Raw genomic sequence first — 21,213 nt, 5'->3', positions numbered from 1 at the left:
GGCATGGGCAGAACTGGATGCTGTCCGGACACTGGAATGGATAGTGGACGCTGATACCAGGAGCTGTATCAATGACCCAGGAATCAGGAACACTCACCATGCAATGAGAATGGTTTACACAAGCGAGTTGCAGGTTTGGATAGCTGGAACAGGTTGAGATTCTCTGTGCAGCCAGTGGAATAGCTGCCCCAGGTGTAGATCACTTGCAGGAATCCATACAGCAGAAGGAAGTAAAACTGTGCAAACTGGATACAAGTAAGCAACAGGAGCTCACTAAAGCTCACCCAGTAGTAACTGAGGATAGACATTGTACTGGCAATTAGGTAGAGTCAGCAGCTGGGATATATACCCCAGGGTTACCTGGGATAGGCTGAGCAGAGAGGTGGTACAGTGAGGCTCGGGCTATCACTTAATTGGCTACTTGCAGACAGGTGATCGGGACTTGTCACTGTAGTACTCTGTAGCAGGCTTAGTTCTTGCTTGAGACCTAGCAGGCTGAGAAACACTGAAGTCTATGAACCTGGGATGTGATAGAGAACGCTGGCAGAATCTGTAAGTGACCCGGCGGCAGGGGAAACAGACCCGGGTTGTGACAGTACCCCCTACTTGAGGAGTGGCCTCAGGACATCTCTTTGGCTTCCCAGGAAACTTGGCGTGAAAGCTAGAAACAAGACAAGGAGCATTAACATCTTCAGAACTCACCCAGGATCTCTCCTCAGGACCATAACCTTTCCAAAGGACCAGATATTGTAGTTTCCCATAATGTCATTGAGCATCGACAATGTTCTCAATCTCAAATTCAACCCCTCGCTGGTGTCACAGGCGAAGGATTTAGAGGCTGTGTTCCCGGGCTGGGTCTTGTATCTGTTTCGTTAGATCCGGATGCTCTCTGAAGGAGACTGGGTTTAATAAAGTTCCTATGCATGAAAAAGAGTACTTGACTAAATGGATAGTTAAGAGTTTGTAGAGAAAACGACTTTTACACCGGTTAGGACCAGTAGGTGACTGGACTCCAGATAATTAGAGGACAGCTGGTGCACCGGTTAGGACCAGGAGGTGACTGGACTCCTGATAATTGGAGGACGACTGGTTCACCAGTTAGAACTGGTAGGTGACTGGACTCCACATAATTGGAGGACAACTAGTTCACCAGTTAGGACTGGGAGGTGACTGGACTCCAGATAATTGGAGGATGGCTGGTTCACCCAGGGCCAGCTCCAGGGGTCTGAGCACCCTGTGCCGGCCGGGAACATAGCGCCCTGTAATCGCACATGAAATTTGGGGCGTGGCCTCATTTCCATAGGCCATGCCCCCTGCATGATGTTATTTGGAGGCGTACCTGCATGACATGCCTCTAAATAACATCAGGCTGGGGGTAAAGCCCAGCCCTCCATCACTGGCTGGGCTTCCCCCAGCCTTCTGCCATCAGTGAATGGATGCAGCGCGCATGGGCGCGGCATCCATTCACACTCTGGGGGTCGGCACCACCACACAACTGCGGTGGTGGGGGTCCCCAAGCTCCCGTTTTCACCACCCGTGGGCCACTTCGGCCCTCAGGTGGAACAGTGGGACAGTACTGTCCCGCTGAAAACAAGTTGTTGGGAAGGGGTGCGCCCTCTTTGGGTGGCACCCCTGTGTGACCGTACTGGTCGAACATCCCTAGAGCCGGCCCTGGGTTCACCGGTTAGGACTGGGAGGTGACTGGACCAGATAATTGGAGGACGGCTGGTTCACCGTTTAGGACCGGGAGGTGAAATACATGGTAACGTAGTATATACATATACTAGGGAGTGCAGTGAGGTGGCTCACTTAGACAAGCTAAAGGACTTGTTGCCCTGGCAATTTGCTGGTGGGACAGGCGGTCCCTTTATACTGGCTGCTGGATGCTGACTGGAAAGATTTAGAGGGGGAGCTGCTCCATTGGTGGAGACAACATCACATGTCCTGGACCAAGATGGCTGCACCCATCTACACTGGAAGTGCGACTGGAGAACTCGTGGATGCCAGCCCTGCTGAGGGAGATGGAGTGCAGGCACCGGCGGGGAGTGAAGAGGACAGCAGCCGCACAGGAGCAGGTGCAAGGATAGCAGCAGCAGCAGACTGCCGGGGAGTCAGAACACCACGGGACAGTGCCCGGACAGATAAGCAGTGAGGTCTGATTCTGAGGTCTCGGTGGTGGCTTGTGACAGCTGGGTCTTGACTGGAGGAGATTTTGGTGGAGAAGATCTACACCTGTTGAGAATAAGAGGTTTGAGGAGAGACAGATGAAAGGAATTGGGGATCTTGAGTGATGGAGGAAGCTGTAAACGGTATGTCACTGGATTAATTATCTTGATAATAGGGAATGGTCTGATGAAACGAGGAGTGAACTTTATAGATGGAACTCGAAGTCTGAGGTTACGTGTGTGTAGCCAGACACAATTGCCCACTTTAAGATATGGAATGGCCCTCCTCAATCTGTCCGCAAAGATCCTGTAACGAGCAAAGTGGCATGAACTTCCTTCCAGATGTTTGAAAAGTATTAAAGAGATGCTTTGGCCGCTGGTACATCAAATGTTGGAAGAGATTGAAACTCAGGGATATGAGGATGTTGCCCATAGACTGTTAGGAAGGGAGTAGTTGCAGATGAAGTGTGGTATAATTTGTTATGGGCGAATTCGGCCCATGGCAGGAAATCAATCCATCGTCCTGAGAGGAAGTAATATACATATGGAGGAAGGTCTCGAGATCTTGGTTGACCCTCTCAGTTTGTCGGGTGATATGCTGTGGAAAACTTTAACTGAATCTGTAAGGAAGAACAGAGAGCTCACCAGAAACGAGCAATGAACTGTGGCCCCCCTGTCCGATACTATTTCTTTGGGTAGACCATGGAGACTAAATATTTGGCAATGAAGAGCTGAGAGAGACGTGGAGCAGATGGTAATCCTGATAGAGGTATGAAGTGTGCCATCTTCGAAAACCTGTCGACTACAACCCATATGGTGATAAATCCCTGGAGACTGGTAGGTCAGTAATAAAATCCATGGATATATGGGTCTATGGTTGTAGTAGAATGGGCAGAGGCTGTAATGGTCCAACAGGCAGCTGGTGAGAAATCTTATGCTGGGAACACTGAGAGCATGAGGATACAAACTCTTGTACATCAGATCGCATAGAAGGCCACCAATGGGATCTTTTGATAAGGTCCAGAGTCTTTTTGATGCCAGTATGGCCAGAGAACTTGGAGGCATGAGCCCATAACATTCGTTGCTTGCGAAGTTTAGAGGAGACAAATGTTTTCCTAGGGGAGGTGTAAACATATCAGTTGCAGCAAACACAGTATGGTTTAACATCGGATATAGTTCTGGAACTTCAGATTCATCCTCAAGGTTCATGGACTCAGAGTCAGTTGCGAGAGCCAGGACGGAAAGAATTTTAAAATTGAATTGGTAGAAGAACAACGCCCACCGGGCTTGTCTGGGTGTGTGGCATTGGGCAGCCTTTAGGAACAGAAGAATCTTGTGGTCGATGAATGCCGATATTGGGAAACGGGCACCTTCCAGCAGGTAACGCCATTCTTCAAAAGCTAGTTTGATGGCTAAAAGTTCTTTCTTGCCAATGGGGTAGATTTTTTCGGGCAAGCAAGAATTTTTTGGAGAAAAATCCACATGGGTGTAGTTTTTCTTCAGATATTTGTGATAACACTGCCCCTACTCCTTCAGAGTATGTGTCCACCTCAAGGATGAAAGGTTGAGTGATGTCAGGTTGGAAGAGTACCAGAGTAGAAATGAATGACTGCTTTAATAACTGAAGGGCCGACTTTGCTTCTGGAGACCATTGCATTAGGTTGGCACCCTTACGGGTTAATGCAGAGATAGGAGCTGCCAAGGTAGAAAATCCTTTCATGAATTTCCTGTAGTAGTTGGTAAAACCCAGGAATCTTTGGATGGCTTTTAAGGAATTGGGTTAAGCCCAGGAAAGTACTGCTTGAACCTTTTCAGGGTCCATCTTGAGGCCAGTACCTGAAATGATGTACCCTAGAAAAGGAATATCCGGTACTTCAAACACACATTTCTTAATTTTACAATAAAGCTGGTTAGAACTAAGTATTCAGAGGACTTTTCTCACTTGGTCATGATGAGTAACAAGATCACTGGAAAATATAAGGATATCATCCACTAGTACAGACGGTCATGACTTGTATAGGAGGTCACGAAAAATTTTGTTTACAAACTGTTGAAATACTGCTGGGGCATTGCTCAGACCAAAGGGTATGATGAGGTATTCATAATGCCCATCTCTAGTGTTGAATGCCATTTTCCATTCATCACCCAAGCGAATACGGAGTAAATTGTTTGCAAACCTTAGATCCAATTTCGCGAAGACCGTAGACCCTTTCACCTTATCAAAGAGCTCTGTGAACAGTGGTAATGGGTAGTGATGCTTGATGGTGATTTCATTGAGTCCACTAAAATCAATACAGGGGTGAAGTCCGCCATCTTTTTTCTTAACGAAGAAGAACCCTGTTCTGGCAGGAGAAGATGATGGTCGAATGAAACCTTTCGCAAGATTCTATGGAATATACTCAGTCATTGATTTTGTCTCTGGCATGGATAATGGATAAGTCCGACCATGGGGAGGCATTTTTCCAGGTAGTAACTCTATTGGACAATCCCACTCCCTGTGGGGAGGCAAAATGTCAGCCCCCTGTTTGCTGAAAATGTCCAGATAAGAATGATATGGGGACGGTAGTTTCTCTGCCAGAACAGTATCAGAGACCAGGATGGGAACCACTTTCTCCAGACATGCTTTTGCACAGTTCTTACCCCAAGACAGGATATGCATGGTAGACCACTCGACCCGGGGGTTGTGCTTCTGTAGCCAAGGAAGTCCAAGTACAATAGCATGGGTAGCCTTAGGAATGACAAGAAATTACATTTCTTCAGAGTGCAATGCTCCTACCTGGAGTTTAACATTTGATGTGCAGTCAGTGATGGAGCTATGAGGAATAAGACTGCCGTCAGTGATATTGGATGGGACAAAGAACCTGATTCAGACCTGCGCATGCGTAAGCATCACAATGCGCGTGGCAAACCACTGCAACAGATCGGGAAGCGCTCGCTGGCCCAGCATAGACAGCCAAGTTGAATGAGTGACAGAAGAGTGACAGTAGGGGCAGGCCACTAGAAACGGGGGAGTGGAGGTACGAATGCAGGCGTGCTTGTGTGTTTCAACACCATTTCATAAGTGTGCATAATTAACAGGCAGTGTCATAGTACACATCACCTGGTTGTATTTCACACTGAGGTGAGCGCAGTGCTTGTGGCCAGGTATAGTCAACCTCAAGCACTGTGAGCACATCTGATGGTGCTCAATGTACCAATGTTTTCATGCTCTTCCTGGAGATGATGTGTGCAAGTGGGCGTCTTATGAATGGCTGGTGGGCGACTGCATACACAAAGTGATCGCTCGTCAAGACATAGTGGGCATGCTAATGCCTTGCCGTGCGATCGCCTGCCTTGCTGGGCATGTGCTGGATTTGCATACGCTGGGAGCGAACGATTGCATTTAGTGAGTCACAGTAGGAATATGATGCTTGATGACATAGCTTTGTGTTATAATGTTCTCAGCAGAACCAGAATCCAGGAGAACAGAAAGAGAATAACGTTTATTGGCAAGAATAAGAGTCACAGGAATCACAGAGTCAAGTGGTTGAGAAGAGGGATGTATTCCCCCTAATCTTTCCCCTCTCTGTGAGATTAGGAGCGACCGTTTCCCAGTCAGTTGGTACAAGAAGAAATCATATGTCCAACTTCACCACAATAAAAACATAAATTCAACTGACGTAGTCTTTGACGTTCTTCAGGCGAGAGACGGGACCTACCAATTTGCATAGGTTCTGTATCAGGCGTGGAATTATTCACAGGAGTAGAAGAAAAACCCTTGTTTTTGCTTTTTATACCAGAACGCTCTTGGAGGCGTAAGTCAATTTTGATGCACAAGGAAATAAGGGCCTCCAATTTATATGGGAGATTGTTACCAATTCATCCTTAATTCTGTCAGAAACTCCATTCCAGAATGTGGCTATTAGAGCTTCCTCATTCCATTGCAATTCTGATGCTAAAGTCTGAAATTGGATCACATATTGACCCATGGATTTACTGCCCTGGTGTAGCCGTAATATGCCTCTAGAAGCTGACGTAGATCTTCCAGGCTCATCAAATATCTTACTGAAAGTGGCAATAAAGTCAGTATAAACAGACAGTAGTGGGTCGGCTCTTTCCCATAATGCGGATACCCAATCCAGAGCTGGACCCAAGAGCAGGGATACAATGTAAGCAATCTTGGTTTTCTCTGATGGAAAATTGGCAGGTGGCAGGGTAAAGAGCACATCACATTGGTTTAAGAACCCGCGACATAACTTGGGGTTCCCGTCAAATTTATTAGGAGTTGGTAGGTGAAGTATGGGTGCAGGAGGAATAGATGATTCAGGAGGGGTAGTAACTCCAGGTCCTGCAGCAGAATTTAGGATCATATCATGACGAGTGGAGATTTCCTGAAGACATTGCGCCAGCTGACGACTTGTTACTTCCAGAACCTCCAGACGTCCTGTAATATTGCTAAGGTGTCTGGTGTAAAACTAATTCTTTCAGCCGGATCCATGTGGCCAGTACAAACTGTTAGACTAGTATTTGTTTGTGAACCCGGTGTCTGATATTCATCTGTGTTGGTGTCTGGAGGCATGTAATGAAAGCTGGCAGGACTAAGGAGACCTCCTGGCATGTTAATGAAAGAACACTTCCCTGACCAGGAATCGAACCCGGGTCTCGGGGAAGAGATCCCGGATCGTACCCACTAGACCACCAGGGACATCGGTGTTGAAGACAAGTTGTTATGTGCAATCAGAGGTGAGTGTAGCAGTAGATTGACCAGGCTGATATTGGATTAATACAGTAGATATAAACACTCTTCTTACTGTAACCGGAATGCTGGAGTGGTAGATCTTGGCAACATATTTACCAGGCTGAAACTGGGTTGTCGCTGTAGTCCAGGATAGCACTCAGACGGTAGCAGGAACGGATGCAGACAAAACAAATGAATGGGTAGTAGGTGGATACCAGGAACAGTATCAAATGGAGAAGGAACCAGGAACACTCACCATGTCATGAGAATGGTATACACAGGCGAGTTGTAGGTTTGGATAACTGGAACAGGTAGGTATTCTCTGTGCAACTAGCAGGATAGCTGCTTTAGGCATGGACAGAACCGGATGCTGACCGGACACTGGAATGTATAGTGGATGCTGATACCAGGAGCGGCATCAATAACGCAGGAACCAGGAACACTCACCATGTCATGAGAATGGTTTACACAGGTGAGTTGCAGGTTTGGATAGCTGGAACAGGTTGAGATTTTCTGTGCAGCCAGTGGAATAGCTTCCCCAGGTACAGATCACTTGCAGGAATCCGTATAGCAGAAGGAAGCAAAACTGCACAAACTGGATACAAGTAAGCAACAGGATCTCAGTATGGCTCACTCAGTAGGAACTGAGGTTAGATATTGTACTGTCAATTAGGTAGAGTAAGCAGCTGGAATACATACCCCAAGGTTACCTGGTGATAGGCTGAGCAGAGACAGCTGGTATGGTGAGGCTCAGGTTATCACTTGATAGGCTGTTGCAGACAGGTGATCAGGACTTGTCACTGCAGTACTCTGTAGCAGGCTTAGTTCGTGCTTGAGGCCTAGCAGGCCGAGAAACACTGAAGCCTGTGTGTCTGGGATGTGATAGAACATGCTGGCAGAATCAGTAAGTGACCCGGCGGCAGGGGAAACAGACCCGGATTGTGACCAGCAGCAGACCTTAGTGTCTCTCCATCTGCAGACCATAGTGTCTCCCCAGCTCCCCAGAACCTATCCAGCTGCATCCATTAGTGTCTTTCCAGCTGCAGCATCAAATATCTCCCCAACTTAGAGTGCCTCTCCAGCTGCAGCCCTTAGTGCCTCTCCATCTGCAGCCCTTAGTGTCTCTCCAGTAGCAGCCCTTAATGTTTCTCCATCTGCAGCCCGTGGTGTCTCCCCAGCCCCCCAGTACTTATCCAGCTGCATCCCTTAGTGTCTCTCCAGCTGCAGCCTCAATTTTCTCCCCAATTCACAGTGCCTCTCCAGCTGCAGCCCTTAGTGCCTCTTCATGTGCAGCCCTTAGTGTCTCTTTAGAGGCAGCCCTTAATGTCTCCCCAGCCCCCAGTACCTTTCCAGCTGCAGCCCTTAATATCTCTCCAAATGCAGCTCCTAGGGTCTTAGTGTATTTCCAGCTGCAGACCCTAGTGTCTCCCCATACCCCCAGTACCTCTACACCTGCAGCCCTTAGTGTCTCTCCATCTGCAACCCCTAGTGTCTCCCCAGCCCCCCAGTACCTCTACAACTGCATCCCTTAGTATCTCTCTAGCTGCAGCCCCTAGTGTCACCCCAGCCACCCTGTGCCTCTCCAGCTGTACCCCTTAATATCTCTCCAGCTGCAGCATCTACTGACTTTCCAGCTGCAGCTCCTAGTGTCTCCCCAGCACCATTGCTCTAAGTGTGCCAGTATGCAATGGTATGACATACTGGCACTTCGCTGAAGCACTGAAAATCTTTTTCAGTTTGCTGTGGGCGGAGGCATGGCTTGAGTGCCGGGATGTCCAGCAGCCAATCAGCGGCCTCCCACTGGAGGCCAAACAGTGGCAAGCAGCGGGATGCCGCTGATTGGCTGCCGGAGATGCTGCAGTAAGCTGTATGGAGGAGCTGGGCTGAGCAGGGACCATGGGCATAGTGACGCTGGGTTACTTGATGCTCCTGCTCAGCCTATGCTGCTCCTGGTGCCTGGGAGCTGAAGCTGCTTAATACCCAGCATAATGTCAGACTGCACTTGCACGATGTTAAGTACAGTTCAAGTGAGGGTACCCAGCTGCTCGTTTACAGTAACAGTATGTGTGTGTATGGGGGGAGACAGATGTTAACCTATTACATATACAGTGCTGTGCAGATTGGACATGGAGCAAGGCATTCCATGGTTCTCATATAATGGGATCATTACCCCGGTAGGTGACTCCTCCTGCTTGATTGCATCTGTTCTGGAACATTAAATAAATGTAGCCTCCTTATAGAGCATATTACCCTGCTGCTGAGCCTGCACCTAAGGGGTCTGCATGAGTTGCTGGTGGACAGAGGGCCTGATTCAGAGGCGCTCGCAAATAGCGAGCACTCGCTCTGAATCAGGGCATCCGCTTTTTTTTTTAAATCCGGCCTCCTGGCCACTCGCTAAGCTGTGGGTGACCACCCACAGCTTTAGCGGGCGGCAAGGTGATGGTCGCTATGGTCAAGACCAAGACCATAGCGACCATTGGGCTTGCAACGAGACCCTTGCGGTAGGGTCTCGCGGCCGCAAGCCCCATTGGACTTCCTGCTCTAATAGAGCAAGAAGTCCACCTACTGACATCACGAGTGATGTCAGTAGGGTCGCCCACTAACGGCAAATAGCGAGTGCTCTCTCTGAATCAGGGAATCCACTTTTTTATTAAACCCAGCCTCCTGGCCGCTCGCTAAGCTGTGGGTGACCACCCACAGCTTTAGCGGGTGGCAAGGTGATGGTTGCGATTACCGCAACCATCCGGCTTATGACGAGACCCTTGTGGTAGGAGACCCTATGAAAGCAGGAAGCTCACTACTGTCATCACGAGTGGTCAGTAGGGCCGCCCACAAACGGCAGGCGTTCCTTCAGGAATGCCTCCATTTGTCCAACCAACCTCCCTCCCCGCCTACAAAATGGGACGAGCTGTCGATCAACATTGACAGCCGCCCCATTTGTAGCGAGCCCCAGAGCGAGTGAATTTCTCACTCTATACGGGGCTTGTGCACATGTGGCACGTGCGCAGTGCGCCTCCATCGACCCACTTGCAAGTGCATAGCGCTCACGAGCGGGTCTGAATCAGGCCCAGAGGCCAAAGAAAGTAGTCACCATGTTACAAAACCACCACCATGCAACTAAAGGCAGCCTAAGCGTGAAAGCTTTGTCATAAGACTTATGGGTCTATTCATCATCCTCTAATTTTTGTTTTTACCCCCTTATTTTCCATATTTAAGCAGATTTTACGTTTTTGTCCTATTCATGTAGCTTGTAGCGCAGGAGATATCACTAATATCTTCTGGTTACAGTCCTGCCGTGTTAATGTGGAAATTGTACCATTCATCACGCTCAGAAAAAGCATTTTTTTCGTAGCTTGTGTGTAAAACTGTACGCCATCCTGAGATGGCATACAGCCTCTGATAGTCTGAACAAGCTGACGTTTACACAGCAGCTTGTGCAGCAGAAGGGATCTTTGCAGATTCCTCCCCCCCCCGCTTTCACGACTCTGTACTCACCGCACCTTCCACCTCCAGCTGTGTCCAATTTCTGCATTTTTTTCTTGCAGAGCTGCTGTGTCCCTGTGCCAGGACAATCAGACAATCAGTGGGCCCCGCACCTGGCTCCCCGTTATCCAGACGAATTGTTGTAATCACTGCTGAATCTGGAGGTGGGGCCTGCGAGATTGACAGTTCGATCCCTGGTGCCCGTGCAGCAGACAGCGCTTGTCCTGCTGTGAAGAACATCTGAGTAGGACGGCTGCAGGTGAAAAGTCACTAACTTCTGAAAAGCTGACTTCGCAAAAGAAACAGCTTTTCTGAAGGGATACTTATGTACAGGAGGGATTATGAATCCCTCCGTTATTCAGATAGAACTTGATGCGAGTTCTCAACTTAATTAACACTTTTTATTTTCTAGGTTTGATGAATAGACCCCTTAGAGAGGAATGCTACCAGATTGACAAGAAATGGGTGGCTTGTCATGCTCTGTTGCGAGTGACCATGCCCCTTGATGTGTGACCATGCCCATTTCTCACATGCCTTCTGCATACGCTCATACTCATGCTGACCACTTCTAAATATTCCATAACCCCACTTCAAAATTCCCACTTCGAGCACTGCCCAGCACCCCAGTGCCTCTCCAGTTGCAGGCCCCTTCTGTCTCTCCAGCACCCACATCTAGCCCACAGATACTTACTTCTGGCTGCTCTTCATCTTATCCGGGCTGCAGCTAATCTCCTCAGTGGCCTGGTGTGATTGCATTGCACTTCGATGCATTAAACTAAACAAAACTTTATTGTACCGCACATACAGGTGCAGGATGTTGCATTGGCTGCCGGCTCTCCGGATCCTCCACTACATGACTGCACCCTGCTGATCACTGCAGCAGTGCAGGCAGCAGTGTTAAAGTGGTGGCTGGAAGTGGCGGTATGTCATACAACCGCACTTCAAGCACTGCCTATGATGTTATATACTGTACAACATACACCTCCCTGCTCTCCTCACTTATACCTGTGCTGTTATGTACATCACACACATCCCTTCTCTCATCTCCTTACATATACCTGTGCTGTTATTTGGTATGGGTAAGGGATGGCGGCAGCCGGGATCCTGACAGTCAGAATCCCAATACTGGCATTCTGACAGGGTTAGGATGCTGACACCTGTCTGTCAGTATCCAAACCCTCCCACTCTCCCTACCCTAACCCTCCCCAGTGCCTGAACCTAACCTCCCCCCAGTGCCTAAACCTAACCTCCCCCTCTCCGCACCCTAACCCTCCCCCCTTATAGCCTAACCCTAACCCTCCCCCTGTGCTGTTATGTACATTACACACCTCCATGCTCTCAGTTTTATTTCAAGATATAGTCCTCAAGTTCCTCCAACATATCATGTGTGGATTTCTTTAAGCATGCACAGGTGAGTTATTCTATTTGCTGGGCCAATAATTATCCCACCTGCTTCCATAGACAGAAATCCTCAAAACATGAACTTTGGGAAAACTTGAGGAATGGGGTTGATAACCACTGATATAGACCAAAGAGGTGGGAAAGAGGTGAAGCAGGAAGCGTTATAGCGGCACGTTAAGTGCCGCTATAATACATCTACCCCAATAGGTATAATTTATCATACATAGGGCCTGATTTAGAGCCGCTTCCTAGATGCGATCGCTCGCATGATGTGTATGCAAATTGTGTAGGCAGTGCTCCCGCACAGCAATCCATTAGCACGCCCAGTATTTCTTAGAGAGTGATCACATAGTGTAAGGCGCCCACTTGTGCATGTCATGTCCAGGAAGTGTATGCAACCATCGGTACATTGGATGCTATTACAGCGCTTGAGGTTGACAATACCCTGCCACAAGCACTGCGAGCACTTCAATGTAAATACAAGCCAGGTGATGTGTACTATGATGCTGTCTTATAATTACGCACACCTCTAAAACACCATGACCAAAACGCCATTGAGATGCTCAGGCACGCCTGTGTTTGCAACTCCATTTCCCCGTTTTTAATGGCCAGCCCGTGTTACCACCTACAAATGGCTTCCCCTGTTACTCACTCTGCTGGGCTGTCTATGTGTAATGCATTGTGAACTTTTGCTAAGGTATGCACATGCGCACAATGCATACACATTGCATACCCTCGGCAGCAGCGAGAGTATGCATCTTAGCGAGCGGAGGTGTGTAGGAGCGCTTGTTTGTGAAAAGAACAATTCAACTTAGAAGTATAATAAAAGATTTAATAACAATGAATCAATGAATAAAAAATAACAATATCAACATAAGTATCAAATGAGCAATATTCTGTGCAGTGTGCAGACCGTCCTGGATGGACACTAACATAACCATCTGCTGATATAATAATGAGTGTGTTCCAGATGGAAACAAGGTTTGCAAAATAATCCTGAATTGTGTAGCAGTAAGCAGTATATGGATGATGAACATGTCTGTCCCAATAATATGGAACCAGCAATAATGAGGTAAATGCTGCCGGGAGCCACTGAATGGACACAGACAAAAGATCAGCATAAAATTAGCAGTGTACAGGTTATATGGGGAGATGATGACTCTACCGCTAATAGCGGGAGTGTGACTTGCATGTATGCAGAATAGTTACCAGTAAGTTTCTCCAGTGTCCAAGTGTCCCAAAGGAGAAACTGCAAATGCTGCAAATGCGGTCTCTAGGAGGAGGTAGCGCTCTGACCGCTCGTCAGCAGGAGCATGGAGCTGGCAGTGCTGGCAGGCTAGGAGCTGATAGCTGAATGATCCTAGAAGGCGGGTGCTTCACCTGTGTAGGTATGATCGCCTCCACGATCTCACGGGAAACTCCTCATACAAGGGACAGGACCCACACAACAGGATAGGAGCTGGTCTGAAAGGAGCAAGCAGGAATCTTTGACGTGTCTCTCCGGGCAGTAAAACCCCGGTTTCCTCAGAAGGCATGATGTCACCCACGCAGTGCATCACTGGGAATGCTGGCCTCTGAAATGTTCGTGCTTCAGAGGCCAGCGTTCACAGTTCCAAGGAGCCGCATGAAAAAGTAAGGGTTGGAGTCGGAGCACCCCGTGACATGCAGGTGCCTTAGATTGTCTGTGTACACTGGGGTAAAGCAGTAGCGGCAAGTTGGGGGCGGGTGTACTGTAGGACAGGAGGCCCATTTGTCAGTCTGGCAGTAGTGGCGGGAGGGTGGTTGGAGCGGGCTGGGCCCCCCTTCTCTGTCGAAGTGCCCGGGACAGTAGTCCTGACAGTCCCCCCTGATGGCGGCCCAGCCCACAGCAGGTGTACTCACTGTGGCTTCACTTGGGTGCACAAATATGTCTGTCCTTTGCAGGCGGTAGCTGCGATGGGACCCAGAAGAAAGAAGCGTCCATTAGCTGTAGCTGGGACAAGGGGGGGAGATTTGCGGGCATTAGCGGCGGTGGTGTGGTCGGTGGTGAGGGCTGCAGGACCCGGCGGCGGCAGACAGATGCAGCATACACGTGTCAGGAAGATCTGTGATGCCTGCATCTTTGTGTGATAAAAATAAACACAGATGCATGGATGGATCAGTGAGATCTGTCTGTGCTACTGTGTTTAAAAAAATGAGTGTTCACATTTTTTTTTCTTTTAAATGGCATGGCCCACCCCAAAAAAGAACAACCTGCATTGGTCTTTGCAGACCCAGTCCTGGTGGTGTGAAATATAGGGGACAAACTATGCAAGGGTCCCCCATTTAGTAGAGTTGAGCGGGTTTGGATTGCAGAGATCCAAACCCACCTGAATTTAGCATAACTGTGTCGGATCCAAGCAGGCTCGGAGTTTGCCGCCAGGTCGGATCTCAAAACTGAGCCAAAACGATAGTTGGAAATCTTGTGGTTTGCGAGCTTTCGTCTCTATGATCAATGTAGTATATAAGGGACCACGCGATGGATGCCATTTCACTTCGGCTGTGGAGACTGGACAGGGAGGGTGGGTAGTGTATGGCTGGGAGAGGTGCTGGTGCCATCTGCTGTGCCCTGGGCTGGTGACTGCTGATCCATTCTGATCTCTGGTCACGGTGCTGTCACTGTGCTAATTTACAAAAAGGAAAAACAGTGAGACTGTCGGGTGCACTCTAGAGTGAATATAGAAAGAGTAGGGTTCCACTAATGTCTTGTTCTTACAATTTTTATTTTTATTATTTTTATTTCTATTTTATTATATTGCATCTTTTTTATATAAAAAATAACCTTTATTATTGTTTATATTAAAACCTCTATACAATATTATGAAAAAAGAATAAAAACATTTTTATACATAAAATGATAGACATGTGTAAGCAGCAAGAAAAAATGTGCTTAAAAATATCCTGATTATACCAATGGGTGACTTGTGTTTATTAAGAGTGGTCACTTGGAGTTATAAAATCTATGTAGACTTGTCTGTTATCTTGTTATCAGTGTTCACAATTTATTATCATTCAAAACAGAGCAAATCATCAGTATTGTGAATCATTAGATACATTTGTTTCACTTGTGCCTGTGAACCAAAATATTTATAAGTATCTGATACAATACTGCTACTTCTCAGGCAGACTGTGTAAGTTTTCTTTAGTTCAAGTAATGATTCACTTAACAGTATGCTGGTATTGCATGTCTAAGTACTGTACATTATACACCTGCTGTGCATATATATCACCTAATATCAGGTTGTTATACCCATATATCATTATACATCATGTGTTTCATAATATAATCCCTTAAAATAAATTTGAACAATCTTTTCATACATTGAGTCAGTGATACTAGGTTATAGTAATGCAATGTGATAAATGTTTTGTGGCTTTAAGGCATAAATGCCATTAGGCAACTACCTTTATTTGCTTACTGCACCTTGTCACTGGTGCTAATGCATATGATGTTAGTTATCACCGCTCCAGTTATGGCTCTATTTTGGGATTCTATCAACACAATAGCGTAGCCACACAGCGGGCAGTTTGACAGTTTATGACATGTGTTTTTGTATTTTTTTTTAGGACATATGCGTCCGCATAGTCCCACAGTCTCAAGAGCCACTCTCTTAGGACATGTGCGTTCTCGTGACCCAGTGGTCTCCGGCGCCGATGCGCATTTCGCCAGATGTCCGGCTTCCTCGGGGCTTTTGTGCCAAGGAGACGGGGCCCAGATGGCTGCAGGTGTTGATTTGAAGTTGCACTGGCAGTCAGCCATCTGCAGCAACCTTTGAGACTATAGACACAGCACGCCGTCTTGCCGTATGGCGCGGGTCGCAATTGGAGCTCGCGCGCCAGCAGCCAATCAGCTCCGATTGGCTCGTGACCAGCATCAGAATGACGGCGGTGCTGTGTCTCTAATCTCAAGGGTTGCTGCAGGTGGTTGGCTGCCAGTATGACTCCAAATCAACACCTGCTGGTGCAGGTACATAGAGGAACAAGGTAAGAGGCTGCTGGAGGAGGGGGGGTAAGAGGCTGCTTTGGCAGGGGGGAGCAAAATTTATAATTACGCCACTGCTTACATCTTTAGTCAGTATGTAATATAGTGAAACACAAGATGAATCACTGAAATCATCTAATACAGTGTTCAAACGTCCAACAAATGCTTATTATATGATACCAATATCTTCCAGATGAGATGGGTATGGGATGCCGATGGTCAAATTTCAGACGCCGGCATCCCGACAGGGTTAGGATATCGACACCTAGGTACCTGTAGGTATCCTAACCCTCCACCTCTCCCTAAACCTTCCTCCCCGGTGTCTGAACCTGACCTCCCCCCTTAGTGCCTAAACCTATCCTCGCCCTCCCCGCACCCTAAACCTAACCCTCCCCCCTGGTGCCTAAATGCCCCTACACATGGAACAATATTGTCAACGATCCGACGGATTGGAACGATAAATCAGCAGTATCGTTTCGCTTGTATTCACTACGTGGGGTAGTCTGTCGCTTTGCCTGATCTATCTGCATGTTCATAAAGCACTATGGGGGGGCGGCATATCAGGCGGTCGGGCACCGGATACTGAACTTATGTCCTTCCGGACCATGCATGATAATTTTGCTTGATGTCTATGAATTGATTGGTGAAAAATAAGATTCATTTAAATGATTTTAAAGCTATGGTGACTTGAATATATATGTATACTGTATATCAGGGGCAGAACTATGGGAGACAATGGAGGCGCCTGCCGCCGGGCTCCAGCTATGAAGGGGCACCTCCTCCACTGTCCGCAACATATTCACCCCACTTATGGCTGTAACTATGTACCCAGAGTGTACCGTCATGGCTGCCCAATACATGGCACCTGAGAAGCCACCATGCACTAGTGGAGAGCTCCATGTCAGACCTTTGTCTATCTATAGCCTGTCTGCATGCAAATTGCTACATTACAGTGTCAGCTGCTGTGACGGGAGGGGCACCAAATTATAACTTGCCTCCGGGCATCTGGGATGAATTTACGCCACTGCTGTATATATATATATATATATATATATATATATATATATATAAATATACATATATATATATATATTTATTTATATATATATATAACGCACAAACCGAGCTATTTGTTTTGATTCTCATTGTAGAAGAAGATGGCATTTTGACAAGCAGTAGCCGCCAGCAGTAGAAGCAGCAGACGAGGGATAATGAAGGGCGGGGTCGGGGAGTTATGCCAATAGGAGCAGTAGGAATATGGAGTAGGAGGAATAGTAGGAGCGGGGAGTGAGTGGAACTGCTTGTCACTGACGCACCAAGGCTCTACAGAGAACGTGGTGGGAGACAGCACCGGCAGCAGCAGCACATCAGCCACAAAGGACGCTTTACAGACATGGCATCCAAGTGCCCTAAATGTGACAAGACGGTCTATTTTGGTAAGTTGCATTTTCTGTCCACCTCGGTAATGTAATAATTGTAATCTCACCTGTGCACCTGATCTCGGCATCCTCTATCCTTCATACCCATATACTGTATATATGTATGAATATATGTATATACTATATTTATATTTCCTATCCCAATAATCAAGTGTGCCTTGTGCTGATCATTGAAGCTGTTGCCCATATAGTACTGTAGTTATTTGCGATTTATATCATCACAATGGGCTGTGCTACTGCGAAATTCTCAATGGTCCATATGCACACAGGCTGCACATAGCCTGATATCCTCTGTACTGTGCATTTCTTTTTTAAGGCAAATATATTGTGCACTGTGTTTTTTTTTTATGCAGCACGTTACTATATTTATTATATGTCCTCGTGTAATATATGTCTTTGGCATTACCATCTACATTGGTTACAGTAACTTCACTCAGCAGACAAAATATTGTATTGTAATATGTCATAAAATAAACAGTTGAACTCAAAATTGACCCATTGTTAAGGAGCTGAGATGTAAAACTATTTTGTTTGCCACTAGTACTATGTGCTATATACATGATGCTACCTCTGTCAGTGATTTGCCTCTGAGAAATTTGTAAAATGCTTTGACAGGGCTTTGTAAATACAGTAGATTAATATACAATATTAATGAATCTGTTATGGAACAGATGAGAGTTTTGACAAACTTAGATGCAGTATGGTGTGGTAGAGAATTCCTCTCTTATGTTATGTGCAGCTGCTGGGGTGTATCTGGAAATAGTGTATATACAGTTTGTGTTGTGTTGTTAATAGGTTAACACCCTACAGTATGTTGTTCAAAGTCACATTACACATTTCTGTTTTATTTATTTTTGTAATACAAAAATTGTGTGTATTCCAGCAAATTATGGATACCTTTCTCTCTAAACTGGGCTTTTTGTTATTTTATGTACAAGGAGGGAGGAGGGACGGGGGGCATTTATCAAAGCTGGGGGAGCGATATAATTGTAAAAAAATAAATTACCAACCAATCTGCTTCTAATTATCATTTTTTAAACACAGCCTGCAAAATGTAAATTGGAATATGATTGGTTGGTACTTTATCTCTCATAATTTTATCTCTCTCCCAGCTTAAATAAATACCCCCCAAAAAGTGATGCAATTTCTATGTCTGACATAATAAAATAAAGTGTCTTTGCTTTCATCATCCCATTTGCAAATTACATGCACTTTGAGTCCTGGCAAGTTCTGTAGCAATGGCGTCCTCTCAACTGCCTATGCCTTCTGTCCTATCTGCCGGCTAGAAGAAAATATACCCTTTCTGTAAGGATGTCTCAGGGCCAATGCTTTATTATTCTCTATCTCATGGTGACATGAAAGTACCATGTTCTGACAGAAATGTTGAAAACCTCTGCCCACTTCTCTGACAGGATAACCCCCATTCCTACTAACAAGCTCACATTTAATGGACCTTGGGCTACGACAATGGAGATCCGGCAGTGCCTTTCCGGCTTCAGCGAAGCCTTCCAGGCATTGCCAGGTCCCCCTGTCAAACACATGCGGAGACGGACCGATGCATATGCGCATTACACCAGCGCCTGGCACTGTCAGCGTTAGGCTGCAAGCAGGTGAGAGGAGGACCCTGCGGATGAGGAGAACTTCGCTGGACCTTGCCGGAGGGGTAAGTATTGATAAATACTAATGGCATTTTCCTTTGTTTCACAGTGATACTAAACGAAAATTGCCGCTGGTATTTTCGTTCATTTATAAATGGGGCCCGTACTTACATGCACTATCATTGGGTGATGTCATAGTCACGAGTTATGACATTTGGGGGTATATATACTAAAGGTCTAATTTAATTTATTTAAAATCGATGAAATACAGTAGATAAAAATCAATCAACATCGATGTTGTGTTTCTGGGACTAAATCACACATTTACTAATACTTAAAAAAACAAATCAAACATTGTCTGTTAGTAAATGTGTGATTTAGCCCCAGAAACACAACATTGTTGTTGATCTATTTTAATAGATTTTCATCGATTTTAAATGAGTCAAAGTTGATTAAAATGCACCTTTAGTAAATATACCCCTAGGGGTGCTGTAGTATCGGAAAACCCAAGGAAGGACAAGTACTCTCTAACAGGGGCCATTGAGTAAATAATAAAAATAATTGTTAAATGAAAAAGTCTAATTAACAACAAAAAATACAGAGTTTAGTAGCTAATGTTATACATCAGGACACTTGTCTGAACTGGTGGGAAAGCGGAATAAACTGAGAAAGACTAGAACACTCACATTATACATTCGGCATCACAGTAGTATTAACAAATACTTAACGGGAAAGATTCTTTTTATATCTAATGGCAGAACTAGATAGCCACAGAGATTCAGCAAAAATGTTTGTAAACAGTATATTCAATAATACTGTACATACACTTATATCATCACATCAGGAGAAATTCTCTCCATATCCTTGTATTAATGATTGGAAATGCAAGGAAAAGGGCATATACTGTAGGTACATTAGTACAACTGGGAAGTTATCTTTGTGTTGTGTCAGAAATGATCTGGATTTCTCTTCTATGTCATAAACACCCATGATCATGCCAGTCACTGCCTGTTATTAGGATCCTAGTGTGATGCATAGGGGTAGAGATCCCAAGGACACTGCTTTCCCTGTGTGTCTGATCATCACCTGGATGCCGTCCACCCCTTTCACCACTACAGAAAATTCTTCACGTACCCCTGAACGTCAGAATGACAACCCCAGGCTGAGAACCGCTGATCTAGTAGGAAATGTCTGTGAATTGTACTATTTGTGATTGTTAACTTGTGACGTGAGCTGTAACTTATCAATGGCCTGACTTCTGGTTATTGTGATCTTCTGTACACAGAACAAAGCAGCAGTGACTGAGTGGTTTATTTTGTTACGTCACATACAGTTATGCTGCATACACGCGGTCAGATTTTGTTAACGAGCTGAACGATAACATTGGAAAAATCGTTCAATCGTTCATATCTTTGACATGGTGGGCATGCATCGACCAGCGATGTGCGTTCCCGCATGTCAGATAACGATATCTGACATCGACTATGTTTGCAGTAAGATTTGGATGATTTAATTCATTTTAATACTGTCAGAAATCGTTCAATTGTTCATCGTTCATAAAATCTTTCAAATCGTTGATGAAATCGATCAATCGTTCATTGTTCATCATTATCATTCAACGAAATCGATGATCTGACATATCTGACCGTTTGTATGCACCATTAGACATACAATAACTTTCAGTCCAGTAAATATCTCTACTTTTGTTTAAAATTTGTACATAATTTACTCACATAATTGCTGAAATGCAAAAGCAATACAGTGTCATCTCTTGTATTTTCTTTACAATGAATTTACTAGTGCCAACAAGTAGTCTTTCTTTACTTGTAATTGGGTGCCAGTAGCTATAGAATAATACAAGTACTCAGGCTATACATTTTCATCACCACTGGGATATTTATTTTTTTACATCACACTTGCATGCAGAAACTCATCTAATTTTTTTATTAATTTGTCCCTTTGCAGTTTGTCTATCCCGTCAAACTAAAGACCTTACATAATTGTATTGGAAAGCCACAAAATGAAGTTTATTGTATTGACTGTCAGTGACTGTTCTAGAGAATGACATCTTGCTTGAAGAAAAGTACCCCTAAAATATATGGGGATTTTGTAGATATGATTCACACATGTAATTATGGACTGGCCAGCCCACCATAAGCGGTCACTCTGTAATTATGTTTATATTTTGGCCATACTCACTCAGCCATACAGCTGTTGTGGTATATACCAGTTTCATTATGTCGGTGAAGCTGATGTAACATAGCTCGCCAGATTTCTCCGATAAGTATAATTACTGATCACCACATGTGGCAGCAGTAAGAACATAGGCCCTGATTCAGAGCCGGACGCTCTGACAGAGCGCTCGCTCTGAATCAGGGCCGTCCTTCTGAATTTTTAGAGCGGCCTCCCG

General features: G+C 45.7%; 1 protein-coding gene across 2 annotated transcripts in view; it reads left to right on the top strand.

Moving 5' to 3' along the window:
• The first annotated feature begins 17,080 nt into the window (after positions 1-17,080).
• The window catches only part of LOC148478870 (cysteine-rich protein 2-like), a 217,725-nt gene continuing 213,592 nt past the window's right edge, over positions 17,081-21,213 (top strand). For both annotated transcript variants that reach the window (XM_088455266.1, XM_088455267.1), the window contains exon 1: positions 17,081-17,202. In XM_088455266.1, coding sequence (XP_088311392.1) covers positions 17,160-17,202 — 43 coding nt within the window. In that variant the 5' untranslated portion in view covers positions 17,081-17,159. The remainder of the gene's footprint in view (positions 17,203-21,213) is intronic.

This window comes from Taudactylus pleione, unplaced genomic scaffold (assembly GCF_031769625.1).
Source record: "Taudactylus pleione unplaced genomic scaffold, aTauple2 ptg000648l, whole genome shotgun sequence".
Classification (NCBI taxonomy): domain Eukaryota; kingdom Metazoa; phylum Chordata; class Amphibia; order Anura; family Myobatrachidae; genus Taudactylus; species Taudactylus pleione.
The sequence above is the reverse complement of the archived record's forward strand: the minus strand, read 5'-3'. Positions and strand labels throughout refer to the sequence as shown.